General features: G+C 36.8%; 1 protein-coding gene across 2 annotated transcripts; it reads left to right on the top strand.

Moving 5' to 3' along the window:
* Positions 1–4,294: 4,294 nt before the first annotated feature.
* Positions 4,295–27,760, top strand: LOC103716791 (calcineurin B-like protein 3). 2 transcript variants are annotated; one of them, XM_008804954.5, is made up of 9 exons: positions 4,295–4,461; positions 6,242–6,396; positions 6,589–6,671; positions 7,011–7,070; positions 13,058–13,166; positions 17,018–17,070; positions 21,014–21,094; positions 22,949–23,061; positions 27,461–27,760. In XM_008804954.5, the coding sequence occupies exons 2-9, from the start codon at positions 6,273–6,275 to the stop codon at positions 27,516–27,518; spliced, it is 681 nt and encodes a 226-aa protein (XP_008803176.1). In that variant the 5' UTR covers positions 4,295–4,461; positions 6,242–6,272; the 3' UTR covers positions 27,519–27,760. The 2 variants fall into 2 exon arrangements, with proteins under 2 accessions (XP_008803176.1, XP_008803178.1); XM_008804956.6 differs by having other exon boundaries at positions 4,377–6,142.
* Positions 27,761–27,898: the final 138 nt, after the last annotated feature.

The raw sequence follows: 27,898 nt of genomic DNA on the forward strand, positions 1-27,898 counted from the left end.
TGTTTATCTTTCTACTAACGATCTTAACCCCTCCTTGCCTAGTGTTGTTGTGACTTTATTGCAGGAATTTGAGGACATATTTCCAAAAGAGATTCCTAATGGACTACCACCCTTAAGAGGCATTGAGCATCAAATAGACTTCATGCCCGGTTCTACCATTCCAAACAGACCTGCATATAGAGCTAATCCCGAAGAAACAAAGGAAATCCAAAGGCAAGTGGATGAGCTGGTGAAAAAGGGAATTGTCAGAGAAAGTCTTAGCCCATGTTCGGTTCCTGTCATCCTAGTCCCAAAGAAAGATGGAACATGGCGCATGTGTGTGGATTGCCGAGCCATCAACAAAATAACAGTTAAGTATAGACATCCTATCCCAAGATTAGATGATATGCTTGATGAATTACATGGCTCTTGTTTGTTTTCTAAAATTGATTTGAGAAATGGCTACTATCAAATTCGTATGAAAGAGGGAGATGAATGGAAGACATCATTCAAAACTAAATATGGATTGTATGAGTGGTTAGTGATGCCTTTTGGTTTAACTAATGCACCTAGTACTTTCATGAGATTGATGAATCATGTTTTGCGTGCTTTCATAGGTCAATTTGTGGTAGTTTACTTTGATGATATTTTAGTCTATAGTAAGAACTTGGATGAACATGAACAACATTTGCATGCTGTTTTTAGCAAATTGAGAGAACACCAATTATATGCTAATCTTAAGAAGTGTACATTTTGCATGGAATCTGTTGTATTTCTTGGTTTTGTGGTTAGTTCTCAAGGTATTAGCATGGATGAGGAGAAGGTGAAGGCAATCAGGGACTGGCCTACACCTAAGAATGCGAACGAGGTAAGAAGTTTTCATGGTTTAGCAAGTTTTTATCGAAGGTTTGTTAAAAATTTCAGTTCTATTGCTGCGCCTTTAAATGAACTTGTTAAAAAGAATGTTGTTTTTAAGTGGAATGATCAGCATGAACAAGCTTTCACTGATTTGAAAGATAAGCTAACTAATGCACCTTTGTTAAGTTTGCCTAACTTTGATAAAGCTTTTGAAGTTGAATGTGATGCATCCGGAATTGGAATAGGAGCTGTTTTGATGCAAGATTCCAAACCAATTGCTTATTTTAGTGAAAAGCTAAGTGGGGCAGCCTTGAATTATCCAACATATGACAAAGAACTTTATGCATTAGTGAGAACTCTTCAAACATGGCAGCATTACTTGTGGCCGAGGGAATTCATCATTCATTCTGATCATGAGAGCTTGAAGTTCTTGAAATCCCAGGGTAAGCTTAATAAGAGGCATGCTAAGTGGCTGGAGTTCATAGAAACATTTCCTTATTTCATCAAGTACAAACAGGGAAAAGAAAATATCGTTGCTGACGCGTTGTCTCGAAGGTATGCTTTACTTACTACCTTGCAAACTAAGTTACTTGGTTTTGAATTGATTAAGGACTTGTATGCCAATGATTCTGATTTCTGCCAAACATGGAATACATGCAAAAAGAGTGCATCTGGTGAGTATTATAGGCATGACGGATTTCTATTTAAGAAAAATCAGTTGTGTGTGCCTATTTGTTCTATCCGTGAATTGCTTGTCAGAGAAACTCATGGGGGTGGTCTGATGGGACATTTTGGTGTGCAAAAGACTTTAGATATCTTGCATGAACATTTTTATTGGCCTAACATGAAGCATGATGTGCAAGCTGTTTATGATAAATGCATTACATGTAGACAAGCGAAATCTAAAGTTTTACCACATGGCTTGTATACACCTTTACCCGTGCCTAACCAACCTTGGATTGATATTTCTATGGATTTTGTTTTAGGATTACCAAGGTCTCAAAGTGGAAAGGACAGCATATTTGTTGTTGTTGATAGATTTAGCAAAATGGCTCATTTCATTGCATGTTCTAAAACCAATGATGCAATACATATTGCTGACTTGTTCTTTAAAGACATAGTTCGTTTGCATGGTTTGCCTAAGACAATTGTTAGTGATAGAGATGTGAAGTTCCTAAGTCATTTTTGGCGCACCTTGTGGAATAAATTAGGAACTAAACTCTTATTTTCTACTGTTGCACATCCTCAAACGGATGGACAAACTGAAGTAGTTAATAGGACACTCACTACTTTGTTACGTACCATCATTCAAAAGAACTTAAGGCAATGGGAAAAATGTTTACCGCACATTGAGTTTGCATACAACAGAACTGTTCATTCTTCTACTTCATTTTCACCTTTTGAAGTTGTCTATGGCTTTAATCCTTTAACTCCCTTGGATATTCTATCTTTGCCTACTAAAGAACGTGCTAATCTTGATGGAAAGCAAAAGGCAGAATTCGTGAAGGATTTACATGCCAAGGTTCGGGCTAACATTGAAAAGAAGAATGAGCAATATGCTAAGCAAGCCAACAAAGGACGTGTAAAGATTGTTTTTGAACCTGGTGATTGGGTCTGGGTGCATATGAGGAAAGAACGGTTTCCAACACAACGAAAATCCAAACTACAGCCTAGAGGAGATGGACCTTTTCAAGTCTTAGAGAGGATCAATGACAACGCCTACAAGCTGGATTTGCCAAGCAACTATAGTAATATTAGTGCTACTTTTAATGTTGCTGATTTATCCTTATTTGATGTAGGTGATTCGAGGACGAATCCTTTCGAGGAGGGAGGAAATGATAGAGATCAAGGGGCTGGCCGAATGGTTCAAGCTAATTCCAAAGATCCATTACAAGGAATTGGAGGGCCAATGACTAGAGCAAGGGCAAAACAAATGAAAGAAGCTTTATATGGACTAGTCATGGAAATTCAAGAGAAGGAGGCTGCTCTAGAAGACTCTAAGGCTTCACCAAGATTGATCACTTATCTTTACATAGTAAATGCTGAAGAACAAAGCTTGGAGCCATTAAACAAGGCTGATCCACGTGGAGATGCTATTTAGGCCCATTTTTCGTGGGTACTTTTGGGTTTGAGTCTTGTTGTGTTCCTAATTACTTGTACATGAAGTTTTGACTTGTCAACTCGTTTTTCCTAAGTTATTCATGTACTTCGTAGTTAGGAACCTTGAAAGCTGTGTCATTTATTATTTTGAAGTTGTAACTTGGAAGTTGTGACTTGGAAAACGTTTTTTACTTATTGCCTTAGAAAGGGGATGGTGTCCTTTCCAATAGCTTAGTTTGAAGCCTATATAAAGGCTGCCATATGTAACCAAGGGATTATCATGAATGAATTAAAGTGTTGGCAAGCTTTGCTATGCTCTTTTGTGTTCTTGGATTAGAATACAAAATTCTGACTTATCAAAGGGAGTGATCAACCTTTGTGGCGTCTTCAAGGATTAGGGTTTTAAGGACTTAGTTTCCTTAGAGTTCTAATCTGATCTCCTACAACTTGTTTTTCTAGCGATCTCGGGGCAAGTATAGCAAATTGATTCAAGGGTTCCTAGGGCAGGTCTCCTGGTGGGTTCTTGTCAATGGTGATCTTGTATGGTAGTGATCTCAGACTATCCCCACTCTTCAAATCACTGTGTAACTTAGTGATAGAAAACTCGTCTTTAAGGTCAAGTATACATCCTAGGACAACGATCTTGAGTTGAAAATTGGGAACAAAAATACCCCCTAGTCCATTGAAAAAATTGGCATATTAATATACATAATATATTTATCAATATTATATATATTAGATTACATCCATATTACAATTATTGTATTTATGATATATATTATATTGTAATATATTATTAATCATATTATTATTAAATTATTATTCAATTATAATTTTAAATTATAATAGAAATATATTATTGTACTTTGTATTTATATTGTGAAATTATTTAATATATTACTTCTATTTACCTTATTTTTTAATCAAAATAAATATTAGTATTAAAATAATAATATATTATAAGCATAAATAACAATATTAATTTTATGATAATAATTAATATATTTTTCTAGAATTAATAATTTATAAGATTAATAAATATATTTTTATGAAATATATTAATTATATATGATAATATATTTTATATAATTAATAAATATATTTTATGAAAATAAATTGGAAATAGTTTTGGTATTATATGATCTTTTATTCTCATCAAATTCTATACAAATTATTCATAAATATATAGAAAATATAATAATTACCGAATTGTAAGATACTAAATATAATAATTTTAGAACGAGAATTAGATCATCTTTGCCTTAAGGGCCGTCAATATCTTACAATCCTATTTGGACCACCGTCACCATCTTATATAATTTTTTATCATAACTTTCGCGGCGGTTCAAGGGGAGCTGCACGTCCCAGTCATCCTCATCATTTGTCTCAACCCAAAGTACATAATATTATAAATATAAATTGGGCGTCTCTTTCCGAAGGGGTTGGAGGCCCCAAAACGAGAGATATGTTGCTGATTCCGCCGTCACCCTCACCCTTTCTCTCTCCTTTGATCCTTCTTCAAAGGCAAGACGAGAATCTCTCTCTCCCCTCTTGGAATTTTTTAATCTTTTGTTTTTCTTCGGGCATTGGGGGTATCAGGATCGACGGGCGAGCCTGACGCGTTTTGATTTTGCTACCGATTGTTCGAATTTCGTTTTTTAGATCTATCTAGAATGAAAAAGTTCGTATTTGTTTATCAAAAAAAAAAAAGTTCGTATTTTCTGTGGGTTCTGAACCGGACTCGATCGTTCTTTCTTTGACGTTTTGTCTGATTTTGTTGGGCAAATTAAGGGTTTGCGTTAATGGCTTGATGGAGGTTCCGTTTTCTTCGATTTCTACGTGCATTGGGTGGAGTTTAATCTAAAAAGGGAAAAGAAAGAAGGGATGATGGTGCGAAATTAAGCAAATCGAATGAAAAAAATTCTAGATGTGGATACAATGAGTTAGATTTCTCCCCCTTCCAATGTTACTTGTATAAAAAGAGGAGAAAATGGCACTACGTAGGAGATGCAATTAGATGCTGTTGTTATTAGAGTCCAAGTTTCCCTGTAGATACGCTGCAGCATTTAAACATCCATATCCTTTGCCATTTTATTGACACAAGGTTCTTCAAAGTTATTGATTATAGGGTGACAGAATTGCTTTGCCTTGAAAAGTTGGCCAGATTTGCCTTTTTCTTATTTGATTAAGGGTTTTCAGTCTGAAATTTGAAGGTATTGCCATTTCAAATAGGGTTCAAAGTCACTTGTCATTCTACACAATCCCTTATGTTTGAAGGTGGGGACAAGCTGTATATGGCTAACACATTTGTACCCACCAAATTTTTATCTAGTCACCCACAGATACCCTTTTGCTTGAAATTTTTATCTATTTGACTGCTCAATTTACAATTTTTTTTAGTGTACAAGCAGGACCCCTCATAATTCATTCATGACAGCTTATGATTTTTTTAAAAAACCCACATAAGAGTTTCAAGCAAGGTCAAGGAATAATAAAGTCTTGCCATTTCAGATAAGGTATGGAATTTCTGTACTTTTACAGTGATCCCTTGCACATGGGCTCAGGCAAGGAGAACCTGTAATTGGTAGAAGGTTATTCCTACCCACCAAGTTATTGTCAAGCTATACATCAGATGCCCAACTTGAGTTATCATGAAGGATTTATGCATTCTTCCTCTTTAACTGTTCCAATTGTAGTTTTAACACAGATGCATGTATACCAAATACACTCGTCATAGCTATAAATTATAGAATTCTCTTTAGCACCTACAAGGCCTAAGAAGTGATGATTCTTGCATTTAAGGCAAGGTAGAGTTGCTGTTCCTTTTAATTGTTCGCACATTTGGGCTTGGAAAATGAGTAGCCAAAAATGGTCAAATAGGTCATTTACAGCCCCTAATGGCCGTCTTGTTCTGGCAATAAAATTGATGCTAATCTCACTTTAAACAGCATGAAAGATTTGTTTACTTTCCTTTCTGACGGTGCCATTAGCAATTTCAATACAGATGCAAGTGTGCGCCAAAACTGTAAATTGCTTATGCTGTATGAAATTTTCTGTAACAGTCAATGCCTTAATTGTGTTTCCTGTAAAAGATTTGATGACTAATGAAGTCATGCAATTTGAGATAAGGTTTAGGGTTACTATTCATTTTTTGTGATCCATTGCGTTTGGGCTTAGGTGAGGAGAAACTATAAATGGTTAAAAGGTTATTAGTATTCCTACCTACCAAATTATTGTCAATACCAGAAGCTCATTTTGCTTTAGAATTGCATAAGTATTTATTGGTGTTCCTCTCGAACAGCAGGTATGGAGTTTGTTGATGAGCGGAGAGTATCATGTTGCAGTGCCTAGAAGGACTTAAGCACTTCTATGCTGTTCTGTTGAAGTGCTGTGATCTGGACCTATATAAGCAGCCAAAGGGCCTTGAAGACCCTGAACTTTTGGCCAGGGAAACAGTTTGTATGTTACATACTACTTTCGAAGTTGCTATTGACATCAAGTAGCATGGGAACATGAATCTTATGGCTCATACAGCTCCTGATTTTTCAATATGAATGGCTAGATTCTTCTCTAATAGCCCGCTTATTCTGTTCTTTGTATAAACTAAAGAACGGTGTCAGCTCACTGAGACTCTGCTTCCTTTGTTTGCAGTTAGTGTAAGTGAAATTGAAGCACTATATGAGCTGTTTAAAAAGATCAGCAGTGCTGTGATTGATGATGGGTTGATCAACAAGGTAAGAAAACCTCATTTAGTAGTTAATATCATAAAAACTAGTGCTAGTCGTGTCGATGATTTCATGTATCTAGTTACTATTTTTATATCTTATACCTACCAGTTAATGCTATCTGCTCATATTTTAAAATATATAGAACAAAAGTTTCTTTTGTGGAACTTCATTTGATTTTTGTATGATGTTTTAATTCCCTAGCATGCCTACATGTCTTCTATTTTTCTGTCATCTGTTGAAAGTTGGAATCTTACTACATCAACATGAGATATGAAGGTTTCTTTTTGAGTGAAAAATTATAATGTTTAATTAGCCTGTCTTCTTATTTTAATTACCTTGCTGCAGGAAGAGTTTCAATTGGCTTTGTTCAAAACTAACAAAAAGGAGAGCTTGTTTGCTGATCGGGTATGTCCATGTAGAACTTGTTATTCATATTTAAGATTATTAAAGCACAACTTCGTCTCGCATGGTGATATCCCCTTTGACCTTTCTATACTTGTAAATGCTCACCATTCTGGTTTTTTTTGTTCCATTATTGAGGCCTTCTAACCTCCCACTCTACCAAAAAAACTCTCATTCTGGTCCTGTATTCATCATATGTTTCATATCCAAAAATATTTCAAGTGTTATATAAATCTTTAGACTTCAAGAGAAATGGTCAGGCATTTTATTTTAAATTTATTGTCACTTAGTTAATCTTATCATAAGCCATATCTAAACCTCATCTGTTAAGACTGGATTACATGTCACCTATCCCAGTTAAAACATGCACCTATCGATAATAATCTAATATTTAGAAGATGGGATGAGGATCTCTTTAATTATGGTGAAGAACATGTTCATGAGCTTCCTGCTCCTATTCATCATGCCATTTTGGACTGTGCAACAAGAATTAAGTCATAACCTCTTTCTAAACTTGTTCATGCTCCAGCTATAATTCTTGTTGCGTACTTTTTGTCACTTCGAACCCATCACCTGGGGTCGACCACGTGACACGGCCGCATGAACCCTAAAGTAACACCTTAGAGATCATGCAAGGCCTATATGATGAACACAATTCTAATAACAACAGAAAAAATCATAAAATTTAGTCATAATAGTTCAACTAATAAATCCACCATTATCAAATAGCAAAGTTTATTCAATTACAAAATTTGAAGTTTTTCATCTAGTATCAGAAAATCAACTAGCTGACTAGCAACTCCATTGCTCGAACTCGATGCCAAACCCATTAGAAATTAGGTATCATGTGACTCTAGAAAAAATGGAAAAAGAGATATGAGCAAAGTTGGCGGAACCATCTCAAACACTCTGGTTTGGGACGTCCTAAGCCGTATTAGCGGCTTATCGGGACGGTTCTAGCAAAGAAACCGAAATGCCATCGCTGGAGGAGGAGAAAGAGAAGAAAAGAGAAAAAAGAAGAGAGCGAGCGGGGGAGGGAGGGAGAGGGAACGAAACAGGGGTTCGGCCGCAGCCTCCGCCGCTTGCACCTCCGTCACCCTCCGTCGGCCTCCCTCCCTCTCCCTCCCCATCCCTTCTCTGCTCGCTCTCTCTCTTTTCCTCTCTCCCACGGTCTTCTGTATCGGTACCAACCCGGCCCGACAAGAGCTCGTACCGACTCGTGCCGCTGGACAACCGGTACGGTGCCCGGTACCGGCACAACAGACCCTGGATATGAGCTTTATAGCCTAGTAAAAATTTTTCATGCACACACATTAACATGAATGCGAGACATCTTTTAGCAAATATATATAGCTAATAGAAAAATAGTAAGATTCATATATGAACAATCTGATAATTGAATAATGCTTAACGAATTTAGTGTATATATTTAAAAATATATATGAGCCATGCCAACATACACATCAAGTTTTAACCGTATGGCAACTCAGTTATTTACATATCACCATAATAGGTGTCTCAAGATGCATGCCATATATCACCATAGTTCTGTTAAACACATCATATATCACTCAATCAACAATTCTATTTAACAGTAATTCAGTGGGATTACTTTTCATTAACTGGTTAACAGAGGTCGGATCTTGACAATAGTATCATTCAGGCTCTGGACTAGTCCGCCCATGCTCCAGCCCATGGCAGACTAAACACACACACACATCGCGTGTCCACCCATCGCCAGCAACCATAATATCGCATCTCAGCCCGATATCACATATACCATGTTTCACACGTGCCGGCTAATTCAGATGCTCCTCTTTTCTCCGATCTTGTAGTGATGTAAAATTTAATTTAAACAAATTTATCATCTTGATTTGTTTTCGGCATTGGATTAGTCACAACCTTGCTCCAACCTATGGCATGCCAAACACATGTCATGCTTTTGTCTATACCGACAACCATAATATCATATCTTAGCCCCACAACCGATACACCAGGTTTCACACATGGCCGGCTAATCCAAATGCCTCCTCTCTTTCCCACTCTTATAATTAGGCAAAATTCAATTTAATTATGTTACAACTATGATTAACTGTAGTTCATTATTTGGAATTGACTTTCTGGCATTGGATTGGTTCCAGACACGCTCCAGCTTGTGGTAGGCCAAACATAATTGTTGCACCTTAGTTCAAGGCTGAAGCAATATATACACCATGCTTCTTGCGTGGCCGACCAGTTTAGATGCTTTCCAATTCTCCATCATACAATTATGCCAAAGTCATGATTTTCTTTAAATTATTTACATCTACATGATTACTATGATTACGCACCAATTAATAAGTAGAGTTAGACTAAAACCCCATTTGGTAGAGCTTTTGGAGGGCCAGAAAGCACTTTTAGTGGAATAGGGGTGTTTGGTAAAAAAATCGAAAAACTGTTTTAACTTTACCAGAAAGCTAAAACAACTTTTTTGGAGCTTCTCTGGAAAAACACTTTTAGGCCTCGTTGGAAAGCTGTTTTGAGTCATAAATTTTTTTTGGACCAAAATACCTATAATAAAATATGATAATCACAAAAATGATAATATTAATATATAATGATAATAATTATAATATTTTATATCTTTATTATTGTATTATACTATAAATATTATATTATATTATATCATAATATATTGATATATTATGTTATATAATATCAAATTATGTTATATTATTATGCTATAGTATACAATATTATATTTCTATATTATAATAATATTATGTTACATTACAATAATATTATACTATATTATATATTTATATATTAATACATATTATATTTTATTATGCTCTGTTGTATAATACTATGCAATGTTCTTTATGATCATTTTGTCATACCAAAAGTACTTTCTCAATTTGTTTACCAAGAGTCTGCAACATTTTAGAAATGTAGTTCCGAAACAATAAATAGCTTTTTATAAAAGCTCTACTTTCGAAAGCTCTACTGCTAACAGCTCTACCAAACGGGACCTTAGTAACATTATAATCCATGCAATATCGAATCATCAACATATGATACAAATACCACAATCATACATGATACATCTATATAGAAAATTTTTCATAATCATGTAGATGATTGTGTTGAGGGATCCTTACCTCTACTAACGACAAACTCAACACACCAAGTACTGGCCCACACCTTGTTAAATGAATCGGGGTGTCAATAACCCTGGTTGATGTTTTTTGTCCAGAAGATTGTTCCCCTATAGAACCAAGCAAGGTCGGCAGAACCGGTACCGGGCACCGTACCGATTTTTCGACGGCATGAGTCGGTACGGGCCGTGCTGAAACTGTACCGACAGAGAAGATGGCATGCAGACCGTGGGAGAGAGAAAAAGAGAGAGAGAAGGGGGAGAGAAGGAGGGATGTTGGCGGAGGGCCGACGCCCTCCGACGGCCTCTACCGGCCCTCTGCGGGCGTCTCGCTCTCTCCCTCTCCCTCTCTCCCCCGTTCGCTCTCTCTTTTGTTCTCCTTCTCCGGCTCTGGCAATGGATTTCGTTTTCGTTGCTGAAACCATACTGGCGAGCTATCGGTATGGCTCGGGACGACCGGAATCATCTGGTTCGGAACGGTTCTGCTGACTCTGGAACCAAGTCTAACATTAGGATAAAAATCATAAATTGAAAATCAACAATTGAGAACCCTCTACTGGGGTTCACCAGCGGTCCATCATTGAGTCCCCTGAATCCCCTTTTGCTAATCCTTTGATCCAACTGGAGAGAGATAAGTGAGAGAAAGGTAGAGAGAAGAGAAAAAAAGAGAGAAGAGAGAGAGGCTCTCCTTTTCAGAATAGGGGGAGACTCTTTCTCCCTCTTTCTCAAAATAGAGGGCATGGGAGGCTCGGATTAAGGGTGGCGGTAGCCCAAGGCAGTGCTTGGCTGTGGTATCATCGACGACGGTGGTTAGCCAGCAAAGAGGAAATGAGAGAATAAGAGAGAAACATGGGATGAAGGGGGTTCGACACTTTCCTTCCCCTCTTTCTATTTTTTTCTTCTTTCCTTTTAAACCCATGATCGGCTCACTGGATGGCAGTCCACACGTTGCGGGATGGTGACTGAGCACTAGAGGAGTGGCGGATTGTCGGCAACTGACAGTTAAAATGGGAGGAAAAAAATCTTGAAATGGGGGAGACCCTATTCAAAGGCAACCCGACGACTCACCGGTCCTAATCAAGGTGAATCAACGGCCATAAGATTGGAAAAGAGAGGAGAAGAAGGGCTTAAGTTCATTACCTAAATACGGTGAGGTCTTGTAGCTGGATCAACGGAGAAACCCAAAGAAATCTCGCCCGAAAAGCTTGAAATCAGTGGCGATTTGGAGAGGGATTTGATTTGAAATTGCTTAGAGGAGGAGAGGCTCCTTTTATATTAGAAGATTTGGGGCTTTGCCTGAGTCCAGGTGGCCCCAAATCTCTTGATTTCCGATGGAATTGGGAGAGAAGAAGACTCCCATTGGGAGTCTTTCTCTCCGCCCTGCACATGCAAGGCACGCGCGCCAAAGGCGGTCCAAGCTCAATTTATTTTGGGCCAAACCGGTTCTAATCATGCCGGGCCATTACAACTTTTAGGTTCAAATATGTAACAGGTGGATTTTATTTTATAATATAAATTGAAATGCTCTGTCATACCAATTCCATTTTAAAACCTTTTGATGAATCAGCCTTCAGCAATCTATTAATGTTACAGGCCCACGTGGGTACTTTTTCCCCTTTAAACTAAATCAAACTCTAAACTTAATCAAAGGGATCAGGCAAACTACATATTGGCAACTCAGTATCAAGCTGGCTCTTTACCTTGTTTGAATTTTGAAAAACCAGAATAATTACCAAATCTTTTATTCAAACCATATTAAACTGATTGCTCAGGAGCAAAGTAGAATCTTAGCCACTTTTTATTTTTATTTTTTTTTGTGTTTTTATCCATTTTATGGCCTCTCTAGTAAAATATTGTGCTATAGGGGTTAGCCTTTCAACTCAATCAATTAAAGAAGCTGTCTTTGATCTTCTATAAAGAGAATGAAGAAGTTGTTTCAACCACCTCATCACACATGAAACTTGTGCTGACAATATTCCTCCCTTGGTGTTTCTCATCAGCAAGGACTGAGTAGCCCTCAAACAGAAGGCCATGTTTTTCCATGAATAAGATAACAAAACATTGATAATTGTAGACAAGCTATTCTGTCCTGGTCTGGTCCCATGGCATGAAGAACTTTGAATATTTGCGACCTTAGTTATAGGCAAGCTTTTCAGTTGCTGCATGCCATGCTGATGCCAGCTGTGCACTAGCACGGCACATGCCATGTGCTGCATTATTGCTAATGCATGGAATAGACTGGTGCCTGGTCCTGTTTGGTGGCACTCTTTTTTTTCCTCCTCCAAATAGTGACCTAAATCTTGTTTTTGTGTTAAAAAAGTAAGTAATGGAAGAAATTTGAAATATCCTCTCAGTTGTAATCTTGACTTGTATGCGTGTTTGATTAATATGGTGTCTGACATAAAGTAATATAATATCCATTATATTAATGCATCAGCATTAAAAAGTCAAACACTTAGCATGCTTAGAATATAAAATAATGATTACTAAAATAAACAATATAAAAAACCATGGCAATTCAAACAGTAATTCTCAAGTATCAATGTTTTTAACTTATTTAGGTGAGTAATAACAATTAACAAGTAATTTAGTTTTTTGTGTTATTTGAACCTATTTGCGTCATACTAAAATTTGGTTTCTTTTTTTTTCCTGAAGAATTTTCTCATTGTTTGCTTAATTCTTGCATTAATGGTTGTTATGGTGTTTTCTATGCAAACTATGAGGTTTGGTTTCGAATGCTTTATAATTTATGATAAAATGACTAACAGAACAATGTAAAAAGTATATATGTTCGTGTTATGCTTCATTTATTATGAGAAATTGCTCGGAAGTTTCACTTTTTGAATTGTTACAGGTATTTGACTTGTTTGATACGAAACACAATGGAATCCTAGGATTTGAAGAGTTTGCACTTGCTCTCTCTGTATTTCATCCGAATGCTCCAATTGATGATAAGATAGAGTGTAAGTTGTTTAATCTTTCTCTGCATGAATGTCCTAATTATGCAACATATACAAGCTCGGTATGCATTTGACTGTCAAATTTGGTCTTCTGGTCCAATTATAGTTTTGGAACTAATGCTATGTTTATAATGCATGAAAAGAGTAAATTTATGACTTTAGTTGCAGACCTATAATCTCAGGCACTCCTGGTAGATAACTATTTTGTGAAAACCTTCAGTACCGTTTAAAGCACTTGAAAGTTTTGGTCATGTGGAGAGTAAATCCTGGAAATTTAATTATGAAAGCTTTGAATTGTACCATTTTGTACCCAAATTCCAGATTATCATTACATGATGGGTGGAATGGAATTTTGTAGTAGAACATGTCATGCTACTTTGGAATGTGGATGCTGGTCAATCATGGCATTGTTATACCAAAAATCAAGTTATCTAGATACATGATCCTTTAATGATTAATTAAATCTTGTTCCTTGAATTTCTAGGATTTTGTCAATTTTATGTAGACTTGAGATGGTTTCATCTTCACTTATACTGCTAGGATCTTTAGTTAAATCAAAGTGGCAAGTGCATATACATTAGAGATTAAGGTACAAGGAGCAACATGATGCACTTGTGCCTATTGTTGGGATCCCTCGCACGCTGCAGAAAAATCAGAATGCAGCGGAAGGGGCATGCGCGAGATTCCGTTCATCGCATGAACGTATTTTAAAACTGTCGTTCGTAGATAGATTAGGATTAAAAACTTTTTACATAATTAGGAAGATCAGATATTCATCTTGTGCGGGTAGATAATCACTGCAAACTGATGATCGTGGTATTTGTTGAAGGTTCGCTTGAAGCCGCACACGCGTCTGGTCTCTATGGGTATCCATACGAGGTAGAGGACCGATCAAAGCTCTCGAATCTTCCTAGGGTGCTAGCTCCCTTGCAGAGATGTCTTTTGATGGCTGAAAACCTCCCTTTGAATCAACTTTTGATTGCCTTGGGGAGGAGGAAGAAGAAGGATGGATCCAAGGAAGAAGAACAAAAGCCTTGCAGCCTTTTTTTTTCCCTTTGTCTTGGAACCAAAAAGTGGAAGAAGGAAAGGATGCACGCCTCCCTATATTTTTTTCTCTGTCTCACGGCTGAAAACAAGATGGGAGAGGTGCTGTTCACGGCTTTAAAAGGGAGAGGAGAAGATCCCACGTATTTTCTAAGAAGAGGGTTCAAGGGGGCCCGCATGCCATCCTTTTGAATTATCTTAAGCGTGAGCTCTTAATTTTTAGGAGCTCATGTTTATCTCCCTCTTTTTTTTATGTTGGCGGCTGAAACCCAAGGAAAGGGAGAGGGGTTGCTGCCGTGATGCACTTGGGAGTCGTATGAAAGGGGGGCCGCAAGCCCTCCTTTAAATTAATCCCTAGACTTGAGCTCCTAAAATTTAGGAGCTTAAGTTTATCTTTAAGAGAGGAGGGGCGTAGCCCCTCCTTTCTTTGCTCACGTAAAACCAAGGGAGGGGCGTACTCCCCTCCCTCTTATCCCCTCTAATCCCACGCCCCACTTAATCAAATTAAGTGGGGGGGGGGGTGTGGCCACATAGATGGGAGTCTAATCCTCTTCCAAAGAGGATTAGGTGAACCCAATCTTTCTCCTTTAAATCCTAATCTAATTAGGATTCAATTGAACCATGACTCAATTGAACTCTTCAATCCTAATCCAATTAGGAGTCATCTTAATTTATTAGATTAAAATTAATTAAGACTTAAGAACTCCTAATCCAATTAGGACTTATTCAATTTTAGTCCTAATCTTATTAGGACTTTAGAAATCTTACTCCAAGTAGGACTCTATTTTAATTTGAAGTCCTAATCCAATTAGGACTCTAAAAATCCTACTCCAAGTAGGACTCTAGTCTAATATGATCAAGCCCAATTAATTAAATCCAACTGATTCAATTAAATTGCAATCCAATTGCAATTATTCCTTCTTCAACTCACTAACTTTTAGTGTGTTACACCAATTATCAATCAAATTGATAATTGTGAATTATTTGTGATTTCAAATCACAATTCAACCATCGGATCAGTCAATACCTCTAATGTGTGTGACCCCATAGGTTTTTATTCTGTTTGGTAGTGAGATATATTGCGATCTCTATCACAATATCATTGAAAACTTCTTTCAATGGGTTGGAACAATTTTAACTCAACTCACCAGGGATCATCGACCATCAAGATAGTCCCTGTGACTCTCACCATCCACCAGTGACACCTAACAGCATGTAGTGGCAACCCAGCAGAATGGAATGATGAACCTCTAGGTGCAGTTATCGTATGATATAGTCCTTCTATCATGGATCTCTACAGGACGAAGGTCATGGATAACTCGTCAAATTCCGTCGTCTGTCATATGTCTAGATTTATTCGACTTAAATTCGAGAGTGAAAAACTCTTTCTCCACTGTACATATTGCCCCGGCCGAGGTCTTATGAACTCAGCCTTATAAATCACATGGGATCACTCCTTACCTACCAAGATCGATAGATTCCTTGTAGGTGCATACTCTACTCCTACAGTGAACCTACTGCAGCTAATCTACACCACAAGGATCCATATGGCTAGAGACCATGTATATGTGCAGTCAAACTACAGCAATCTCACTATGAATAGCCGAAGCACCGTAGGTCAAAGGATCAGTCATACTACTGCAACATCAAGTAAGTCACTGACGAGTGGATAGACATCCAAGTGACTTCTTATCTTGGTCATGCTCAGTATCCTTGTTCTCTAACAAGCATCTGCACTATCACTTCAGTGTCCCTACACTGTGGACTCGAGACTCGTCCATCAATAAGGAAAGTGATCTGTGCACTGATCTCTTTGGATCGATCACCGTCCTCGTGACAATCCATCGATCAGAAACATTTAGAAATTAATCACCAATGACACATGGCTCAAATTCTCAACTCTTGAGAATATGCATCATCATCTTATTAATTTCTTGGACGATTCATAAACACATATACAATATGAATGAAAAAGATGCCCATTTATTATTCAATAATAATAAAGTCAAGTATAAAACTATGTCCCAGAATTAATAATGTGTCAGCCGGATTGGCTTCTAGGGCATAAATCTAACACCTATCATAGGATAGCATGATTCAGTAGGGTACTGTTCCATGCCATGCTATGCTAGTCATGTTTCACGGTTCATAGCAAAAGGTATCGGCCCATGCTAGTCTGTACTGGTTTTCATTGGTTGCTACACTGGCACGCATCCATTTGTATTGATGTATGCAGAGTAGAACAGTATGTACCCCTCATTATGTGTTTGTACCTGGTTGGCATGGTGTGTATGTATGGTATAGACCATGATGCCTATGTCCTGGACATGGATCCATGTTTGATATGGTGTCCTCCAAGCCTAGGCCAGTAGGTGGCAGCTAGGTGATGGGTTGCTTCTTAAGTAAGTACACCTTTTTCTTTTTGTTGTCAAGCTAGCATTTTAACTGCTATCATTTCTACCACTTTGTGTTATCTAAACATTCTTTATAATGTGTATGTGCTCCTGCCTGCATGATTGTGTATGTATGTGCGGGCGCACATGCATGTGCACGCACTGTGCATGCTTGAGCATATGCATGTGCACGCACTGTGCATGCTTGTGCATGGGCATGTGTGTGTGTGCAGGTGTGTGCCTGCCTGTCTGCATGCTTGTAGTCAGCTTCACAATTAGAAGTGCATTTCGCGAACTTCCAGCCCACGCTTTTTGCATATTATATTTTTAATACACATACATTTTTCTTCAAATTTATCTTGATATTGTTGACTGAATTATCATCGATGAAATCTAAATGTATATTATATTTTCTAGTTTCTTTCCAACTGTACGATCTCAAGCAGCAAGGGTTTATTGAAAGACAAGAGGTATGCTATATTTATTTGAACATGCATTTTACTGGTTGTCGAGCATTGAATTTTAGGATGCACTTCCAGTTCAATTGTATATGATTAGGTTCTGGATATGCCAAATTCAAATCTTTCTTTCTACAATACCTATAGCACGCTGGGTTTATGATAGTGTTTTCTAAATGGATGTTGAATTTTTCTTAGTATATGGATTGCTTTTCGAGTCTCTAACTTATTTGTAATATGCTGTGTTCTAGCTTAAGTAACAGAGTCTCATCTAGATTAGATCTTATGCATCATCTATCTTCATTAATATTTTAGATGTCCTTGTTAAAGATTTTTAAAATGGAGGTGTGGTCCCATATATGTAGTAGTACCACATAGCCATAAGTTGTTGCTCAGAATAGTTCAAAGCAGGAAAAAAGAAAGGTGGAAAAACACTTTTAAGACCAGTACCGGGCAGCACATGGCTGATCTGTGGCTGCTTGTGTGGGCCGGTTTGGGCTGAGGCACTCATAAATCGGTCTTGAGGGAGTTCTGACTACCAGTTCCTGGTTGATGTGGTACATACCAGCGAATACGGGCCGGTACACCCAATGCTTGAGCCTTTGCTTTCTATAACTGAAATCTTTGAACCTATGTGTGTGTGTGTGTGTGTGTGTGTATACATTCATAAGGTCATTTATATAAACAGTTTGTATCATTTGATAACACTCAAAAACCACTTGATAGCCTCACTGTTTTGCAAACTAAATAAATGTAACGTTGACGGATTTTACTATTGCCAGTATGAGCATCAACTAAGGGATTTAGAAGGCTTTCTTGCTAGCATTTATCTTTTACTAGCCATCAATTGGGCTTTCCATGTGACCTCCCATTGGCTTCAACAAGTGTCTCTTTTGGAGTCACACTCGAAGGCCCTAGAGTTGGACCTAGGTTGCTATGGAATAACACCACAGCAAGAGAGAGTCATGTCGCTCGAGAGGAACCCTCACAACGACACATGTCACTAGACAGGAACCCCCACATTGGGACTGTAACTTTATCTCATTCAATACCTGGTTGAAAGGCGAAGGATGCATGGGTATCTGTAACTTCTAGGAAACTTGTACTAAGACTTGTAGATGTCTCTAGGATTCGACTTAGTTATGAAAAGGTACAGGGTAAAGCGAGATTTTTGTAAAAACTTAACCAAAAAAAAGGACTATCTGGTGCAGTAAAAACTATATTTAATTGATCAAACACATTGATTTTGGCATTGGCTAGGTTGCCGCTCTGTTTCAAACTAGGCTGGTCAGTGGTCAAGAGGCTGCAGATGTTTCATGCTGATATGTATCCTGTGAAGGCTGATTACTTTGGTTACATTTGATGCAAAAGTTTTTGTGCTAGATATCTGAAGTGCTGTTTGTTGAACTTGGATGCTGACATCATTTGGACGTTTTCTTTTCGTATGAAGATTTTTTTGCTTTGGAAGTCAAAACTTGTCCCGGTAGACTATGAAATGCATTAATTGCTGATTAGCTTGGCCATGTCATTGTTCAGGAAACCCTTTGACCCGAAGGCAGGCTTTGGCACAAAAATTAAGGCACAGGCCTCTTGGTTCCATGTCAATTTTCTGAACAAATCCCATTCAATTTAATTACTCCTAGTCATGGTCCAAATTTACTAACTTGAATATTGTGCATATGAGATGATTTCTTTCCCTATTCTACTTTAAGAGTACTTAGGTGGTCCTTAATTTTAATAGCTTTCAGGTACATTGTTTGCTTCAGCTACTCATTCCTGCTCGTTATTACCCATTGAAATGCTTTTGAGCTTTCTATTTATATGTTTCACTAGCTAGTGCTTGCATGGATTCGTTTAAATAGAACTGTACCAATCCCGTACTTGATATCCGATCCTTTAAATTTTGGAGTTAGAATTTTGTTAGAAGTAAACTGTCAATTACCAAGTAAATTTCTATATTTTTTTATATAACATAACAACAAGGCTTATTGAGGAAGCTATGCACCTAATAGTTTTACAATCAGCTGCTCTTGGTTTGTGTCCTCTGTGATAAAAAGGGTCTTCAAAATATTTTCCCCCCTATTTTCTCTGAGCTGTGACCGCAGACAGAACATGATCCATGTGATGTAACTGAACATATCATTGTCCGCAATGTACGTATGAGATCCATATGATGCTTATTGACAAGATAATGCTTGTCAGGCAAATAACCGCGTATCTAAGCAAGGTTTATTTTTATAGCTCCATCTAAGTAAGCAAGGTTTGTTTTTATGGCTCCATCTTTTTGTATAAAGAGCCATAGTCATGAAAAAACTTGTTCGATGGATGCCCTTCCTATCACTTCCAAAATCTTTGGCTCTATCCATGTTCCTGATAAAGTTAAAATTTCTCACCTATCAATATCATGGATTTCCTCTTCGTGAATTTCATGCGCCTTCCATATGCTCTAGAATTTGATATCTACATTTGAGTTTTTCAATCCTTTTCTATGCATTGATTGTTCTGCTTATCTTGTTTTCTTGTGTTCTATGTATGTTGCTGCCTATGTGAGCTACTGGGATCACCTCGTAGTTATAATTCTGTTTTGGTGCCAGGAGCATACAAGAGAAAAATACAGGAAAGCATAAATGAAAACACAATGATGATTATAGCTGTCTTAAGATTATATCACACTTACAATGGCTACTGCAAATTTTAGTTAAATTAGATTTACTGCAGGTACTTTAGGTTGGCTAAATGAATCCTTTGTCAGTCACATACATGCCATAGAAGTACAAAACTGTATCCTTGATTAATGCTAATGCTTTCAACGCCTTTACCTCAACTTCTATTTGTAGTTTCTTAAATTGCCAGCTCCTCATTCCTAACCCTTTGACAAAGTCCCCTCTCCTTATATGGTCCTTTTTAAACCTTAACTCCAATTGTCATATCATCTTGTTCACTTATTTACAATTCAAGGCAACTCCACTTCCTCTTATTTCTTAGATTTACAACTCATGTTATGTACTTGGGACCTCTTTGTCACGTACCATTCTCTTCATAATAACGCTGCCTGGTCTTGCTTCTGCTGGATCTGCAAATTAACTTAACAAGATTTTTGCCTACAAGGCCTTTGCAAACCATAAAAATCGAAACTATCAGGCACCATAAAGTCCACCAAAACTTGGCCTTGACTTGGTCAAATTGAGACAGGCAGCTTGCTATTTCGACCTAGACTTAGGTCCATGTGGATCATAATTCATGTAAGCATTTAATGTTAGAAAAAGAAAAGAAAAGGCAACTTTGGAATATATACCTGGTCACATATAAAGATTCAATATTCAATGGCAATGGAAATAAAACACCTTTGGTCAATCAAATATTCAAAGAACCATGCAACTGTTCTGATGTCATCCAGAAAAGGTCTTCCTGTTTGTACTTTTTGTATAATTAATACTTGATTTGGAGTGACATTTCAGTTTTCTTTTTTTAGTTAATTGGTATTTTGCGGCTTTGAATTAGTAGATTTAAGTTAGACTTTCCTGTATTCAGCCAAATTTAGTGTCTAGAACCCGTATCTGATGAGTACTTTAGTAAGGCTCCATGAATGACCTGGTTTGTTCTGCATGACTTATTCAGTATCCCTATTACAAACAATTTATGTAACACAACTATCAACAGTACTCTCAGATTGTGGACAATGAACAGTCATAATGAGAAGGAACCTACTTGGTGTTGTTTTGTTTTCCTTCTGTAGCTTAATGATGTTAAATGCCAACTGGGAAACATGTGTTATTACTTTATCTTAGGTGCATTCCATTTAATTTCCTGCTCACATGTTTTTCAGAAGCAAATTGCCTTATCAAACATCACATCAGTGGAACTTGTTCTCAATTTAGGTTCTGATAGACCTCTGCCATGGAGTTAGAGTTGTTTCATCTGGTTACAAGATGCAACTAAAGATTTTGTTGCACAGGTGAAGCAAATGGTAGTCGCTACGCTTGCTGAATCGGGCATGAATCTTTCTGATGAAGTCATAGAAAGTATTATTGACAAGGTGGGCTACTGAACAAATATTATGTTTGAATTGTTTATCAATATATATGCCTCTTCTTCTGCATATCCATGACATTTTTGCTGTCTGATACCTTCAAAGAACATTCAATAATTTATCTATAGATTAGGTTGTTAATTGCGAACAACTGTATTCTTTCCTTTCTATGCTCATTTGCTTTCTGTTTTAATACAGGCTAACAACTAATAATTCACATACATTTCCATGGATAATCGTATCTGATATGCAATTTTTTCCGCATTTCCTGGTGATGACTCTGATTGTAATGGCTTTGCTTGCAACCAAGGATAAACATATCCCATGCGAGAAGTTGAGTAAAAAATATTTTATGAAGACCAATAGCAAGAAGGATGAAGTTTTTCATTAGCATGTGTGGAGATTTGCACACTAGGAGATTATGACATGAGATTAAATTGAAGAATGGGGCATGGTTTAAGATTGCATCATTTTAATATTTGTTGTTTCTTAAATTTAATTATCTTCAATTCTTCAAACATTTTTGGCGCAACGGTCTGTGGCCGAATTTAAGCTCGTGAGAATGATGGTTGGCTTATAAACTTTGATTCATGTCGCCATCCCATAAGATCTGTTGGGATTCATTAGCTGGATGTATGTTGAATGTGAATGAATTATTGCATGGATATAGTTGGTTCACCATATACTCAGCTATGCCCATGGCTGAAGGCAATATAATTTAAGATAGAGCAAGTGCTTCAAGTTCTTGTAATAGTCAAGGTAAGTGCAAGGTAAGAAAGGATTGGAAGAGGTATTTTGGTGCACAGAGAGCCAAATTAAATGTTAACTGTGCCTGTGAATAACTGCATGCAGCAAAAGTATGATGATCGTAGATGTCTAAGGTGTTTTGACCATCAAGTTAGTGCAAAGGGAATTTATATGGATAAAACCTAATGATGGAGTCTTATCCTGTCAACTGCATTAAGAGCTATTAGTCTGTTGTAGTCTACCTCATAGAATGACCATGATTAATGTTTTTAGGAGGTTTTTTCAGTCCTTAACTCACTACATATTCTCATATTGCTGCTGATCTATAACGTTTCATTCTAGGGTCTTCTATGTGACTTACAGTCTATTTCTTCAGATTTCGTAAGAATTATATACTTGGACATTTGGACTAATCTATGCATAAAGATTGCGAGGATGGCTATGATCTATTGAGAAATATAAGAGGTGGGCGTTATATATACTTGAAAGCAAGGTTTGCCGTACTGATTGGTACCATACCATACCGGGCGTATCATACCGTATTGTATCAAATCAGTAGGCCGTCTCGTGCTGTACCGACACTCTATACGCCTTGCTGCTTCGTACCATATCGCATACCGACACTGTAATAGGATGGTACCAATATGGAGTTCAGTATCGAGATGACAAACCTTGCTTGAAAGCAATTCCAACATACTTCTCTTGCATTCGGACTTTAACATAGATTTTTCCTAGTGCTTAAGAAAAAAAGAGTTAAAAAAGGGCTGCAGAGTTGCGCATGGGTGGAGCGCCTCTTAGCCGGCCGGTTGAGGCTTGTTTAAGAAACAACTTGGACGTTGGACTACTTAAGAAGCCATTGCTGAAAAAGAAAATAATAGAAAAAAGCTTCATATAACATGCCATAATCGTAGGAGTGAGTCCTACTACTAAAGGCTTTTACCTATTGTTATAGAGAGATGGATATCATGTTTCATCCATGTTGCTGTAGGACCAATATTTTCTTTCATTGTGGATATTGCGAAAATTTGTCCATGTTTAATTGTCTTCTTATGATAGGATATAAATATTTCTGGCTGATCCACATGGTGTTTCTTTCTTATTCTTTCATCTCAGACTTTTGAAGAAGCTGATACAAAACATGATGGAAAAATTGACAAGGAAGAGTGGCGTAGCCTTGTCTTGAGACATCCTTCTTTGCTAAAGAATATGACCCTCCAATATCTCAAGTATATCCTCGTTATTGATTTGTTATCAATATAGTTATGATATATGTATTAAATTACATGAATTTTTGATGAAAATTGGAATTCTTGTCCTTTTTACTGCTGCATAGCTTGCATATGACATTTGTGGATAAACATAGCACACGTATGGTTATTTGGAAATTTTGCATTGCCTACTCATGGTTATATCTTGACTGACTGGCCTAGGATGGATCTATAGGAATGTAAAAAATCTTCTTCTTCATGTTTTTGAAATTTTAGGAAGTGTCTTCTCATTGTTATGCTGAAATTTGGGGACTGTCAGAGTGTGGTCAATGTTTCAGTTGGGTATCAAGCTGAAATGTCAGTCATAAAAATTTAAACCTTCTGACTGAGAAATAGCACTGAGGTACATGTATAGAAAACATATATTTTGCCTTTAAGAGTCTAGGTATATATCCATACCAAAAGTATGAAAAACTACATATGTACATCACCCTAGACTTACATACGCACATTGAAGGTTTCAAATGCTCTTGGAGGTTCAAGGAGACTCAAGATGGATAATACACCACAAGGTTTCCTTGGAAATGATGACGATGATGTGCATAATTTAAACCTTCTGACTGAGAAATAGCACAGAGGTACATGTATAGAAAACATATATTTTGCCTTTAAGAGTCTAGGCATATATCCATACCAAAAGAATGAAAAACTACATATATGTACATCACCCTAGACTTACATACGCACATTGAAGGTTTCAAATGCTCTTGGAGGTTCAAGTTGACTCAAGATGGACAATACACCACAAGGTTGCCTTTGAAATGATGACCATGATGTGCATAATAATTCTTGGAAGAAGGGGGCAATGTAAGAAAGGTGATGTAATAGTAAGTGGGGCAAACGCTGATGGTGTTGAAGAAAATACTCGATGGTCAAGAGGTCATGAGGGTATTGAGGCATTAAAACAATTGATGAATAGTAGATGTGAAGGTGCAAGGCAAGGCTAACAGAGATAAGCTCACCAAGTATGGGGATCAGGGGCAGCAATGAAAAAGGGAACATGTAAATAAGATGCTAGAATTTGTTGCAGATGCCAGACAAAGGTAGAGAGCAAAACAGTTCAATGGTTTTTTGAGAGGATCAAGACAGTTCAATGTTAAGCTTAAGAAAGACCAATTGTGAGTTAGAAAAGTAAAGAATGTTTGAGCATGCATGCTAGTTAAATCCCAGTTAGTAAACAGTAAACCATAGTCAAGACACTGAGTGAAGGGTAGAAATGAAGAGTTGTACTGGTCTTTGGAGGACATAGTTACCAGGTTGTGAAACAGTTGTAACTCGTAAAACATTAGGGGCATAGTAGCAGAATGAAACTTGAGTGGTGTTGGTATGGATGCAGTATGACAGCAGCATATTTAGTCAAATATGTAATTTTATGCAGCTGGAGACTCTGTTAGTAGGATGCTTCTGCATCTATATAACCTAGCTAAAAAAATCTATATTGATCCATCAACTTACCATGTTATACAAAAGAAATGAAAAAATAAATAAATGTCAAATAACACACCGAACATGTGACTCTTTACAAAAAAAATGTTAAACCAGTGCCCTAGCTATGTTTAAGATCTTAGTTTGGAGTAGTGTGACAAAGAAAACCCACATAGAAGCCTTAATTTGTTCGATTTATGGTGCAGTTTATTTTTAATCCTTGAATTAAAAATATCTGAGTTGTGTGTTCCTTGCAACAAATATTTTTTTACAAAATCATGAAATTTATTTTATAAACTTTATTTCTCTTTTAGAAATTAGACTGCTTTGGTAAAGACCATGCAAGTCTTTCCTACATAAATAAATTTCACTTGTGTAGCAAAGCATTGTGGAAGATAACAATCATTAAAAGGAATTGGCAGGGGCCTGTACAAGCGAAGAACCTCATTGGGGGGTAGAAATGAAGAGTTGTACTGGTCTTTGGAGGACATAGTTACCAGGTTGTGAAACAGTTGTAACTCGTAAAACATTAGGGGCATAGTAGCAGAATGAAACTTGAGTGGTGTTGGTATGGATGCAGTATGACAGCAGCATATTTAGTCAAATATGTAATTTCATGCAGCCGGAGACTCTGTTAGTAGGATGCTTCTGCATCTATATAACCTAGCTAAAAAAATCTATATTGATCCATCAACTTACCATGTTATACAAAAGAAATGAAAAAATAAATAAATGTCAAATAACACACCGAACATGTGACTCTTTACAAAAAAAATGTTAAACCAGTGCCCTAGCTATGTTTAAGATCTTAGTTTGGAGTAGTGTGACAAAGAAAACCCACATAGAAGCCTTAATTTGTTCGATTTATGGTGCAGTTTATTTTTAATCCTTGAATTAAAAATATCTGAGTTGTGTGTTCCTTGCAACAAATATTTTTTTACAAAATCATGAAATTTATTTTGTAAACTTTATTTCTCTTTTAGAAATTAGACTGCTTTGGTAAAGACCATGCAAGTCTTTCCTACATAAATAAATTTCACTTGTGTAGCAAAGCATTGTGGAAGATAACGATCATTAAAAGGAATTGGCAGGGGCCTGTACAAGCGAAGAACCTCATTGGGGGGTAGAAATGAAGAGTTGTACTGGTCTTTGGAGGACATAGTTACCAGGTTGTGAAACAGTTGTAACTCGTAAAACATTAGGGGCATAGTAGCAGAATGAAACTTGAGTGGTGTTGGTATGGATGCAGTATGACAGCAGCATATTTAGTCAAATATGTAATTTCATGCAGCCGGAGACTCTGTTAGTAGGATGCTTCTGCATCTATATAACCTAGCTAAAAAAATCTATATTGATCCATCAACTTACCATGTTATACAAAAGAAATGAAAAAATAAATAAATGTCAAATAACACACCGAACATGTGACTCTTTACAAAAAAAATGTTAAACCAGTGCCCTAGCTATGTTTAAGATCTTAGTTTGGAGTAGTGTGACAAAGAAAACCCACATAGAAGCCTTAATTTGTTCGATTTATGGTGCAGTTTATTTTTAATCCTTGAATTAAAAATATCTGAGTTGTGTGTTCCTTGCAACAAATATTTTTTTACAAAATCATGAAATTTATTTTGTAAACTTTATTTCTCTTTTAGAAATTAGACTGCTTTGGTAAAGACCATGCAAGTCTTTCCTACATAAATAAATTTCACTTGTGTAGCAAAGCATTGTGGAAGATAACGATCATTAAAAGGAATTGGCAGGGGCCTGTACAAGCGAAGAACCTCATTGGGGCTTGACATTCCGTGAATACTTTTGAAACAGAGAGGTGACTCTGAGAACATGAAAGAAGGTGATGCATGGCTGTTGTCAGCTCATGCTGTAACATCTTGGGCTAAGTCCAGCAATGAGTAACCCTTGTGTTTTTGTTGCCACCATTGCCAACCTGATATCTGCTTAGGATGTTCAGGCCAAGGCAATTTAGGGTGAGATGGGGTTACCATCAACTTTGGAAGACTTGTTGGCAGGAAGGGAAACCTTTCTTAAAGGGCATGCAAAATAAGCTCATACAACCAACGAACAACCTTTTACTTGAGATAATAGGGCAAGATTTTGTCACTGATCTTTCTTTTCAATTAACATTTTAATTATTGTTATATACATTGAAATGAGATGCTTTACAGATTTTTCAAAATGGAAACTTTTTTTGGGAGTCTTGGACATTACATGACACCTCCAATGAAACAGACATGTCATATAGAATTTGACTCTTATAGAAGTTTGGACATGACATTACACATCACCACTTAGTTTGCCCCACTAAATTAGGTGAAAATTTATGAGCTAACACTTGCAATGAAGTTAAATATCATACAAGTGAAAAACATCATACAAATTTTGGTATTTCCTATATTGGCCAGAGTAGCCAGGCACCTCTTGGTTGTGGCCTAACAATAAGTGGTGTTAGTGTACTGTTACAAGCTTAGATATATTGTTTCTCGTGTTAATTGCTTTTTAATTTCTCTCGTTAGATATGGTACTGGAGATTGTAGCTTGGGCTAACTACTTGGAGTCTGACAAATTCAGTTGATTTCATGAACTTGATGATGTTTAATGCTAGTGAGATTTCTGTGTTACTATAACATATATCTTACCAGATTTGCCATCATATGATTTAGGTATATATTTTGCAACTTGTCATATGATTGCATATGTTGGATCTAGAATAAATACATGTGTAGTACAGTAAAGGAAGTGTTTTTTTTTTCATATATTAAATATTTATTATGCTGATACTTTTCCAAGTCAAAGACGAAATATCTGTCAATTAGAAAATCTGCATCTATTCTAAGTTTCAAATGTTTCATTCTCCTGATTTGAACTTCATGCATATGCTTCATGATTGTTTTGCTAATATTACGTATTTCATAAACAGGGACATCACCACCACCTTCCCAAGTTTTGTGTTCCACTCTCGAGTTGATGACACCTGAGTTTCTGATCCAGTGCAAGTTCAAGGATCAGCAGGGATATTCGTGATGGTTTGTTAGCCTCTGTTATAGGAGCATCATAATTTGACCATGCCTAGGAGAATACTGTTGGAAAATATTTGTTGTTAAGAAAAATATTGACTTTATTTCTTTTTCGATATTCTTGTAGAAAATGTTACTTCAATATCCTTGTAGTATGATTTGTAATTGCTTTTGTTTATGAAGGACTTGTATTATGTACAAAAGTTGCATTACTTTAGTGGATTGTATTCTTAGCAAACTCATATCCCAATCTGTTCTAGGAACACTTTTTTTCTTTTTTTTTTTCTTGGCTAGGGCAACACATTTTTTCTTCAAAAAAGAAAATATAAACAGGTAGGCTC

The sequence above is a fragment of the Phoenix dactylifera genome, chromosome 2 (genome assembly GCF_051530095.1).
Source record: "Phoenix dactylifera cultivar Ajwa chromosome 2, Ajwa_hap1_PhDact_Kaust_v1.1, whole genome shotgun sequence".
In the NCBI taxonomy this organism is placed as follows: domain Eukaryota; kingdom Viridiplantae; phylum Streptophyta; class Magnoliopsida; order Arecales; family Arecaceae; genus Phoenix; species Phoenix dactylifera.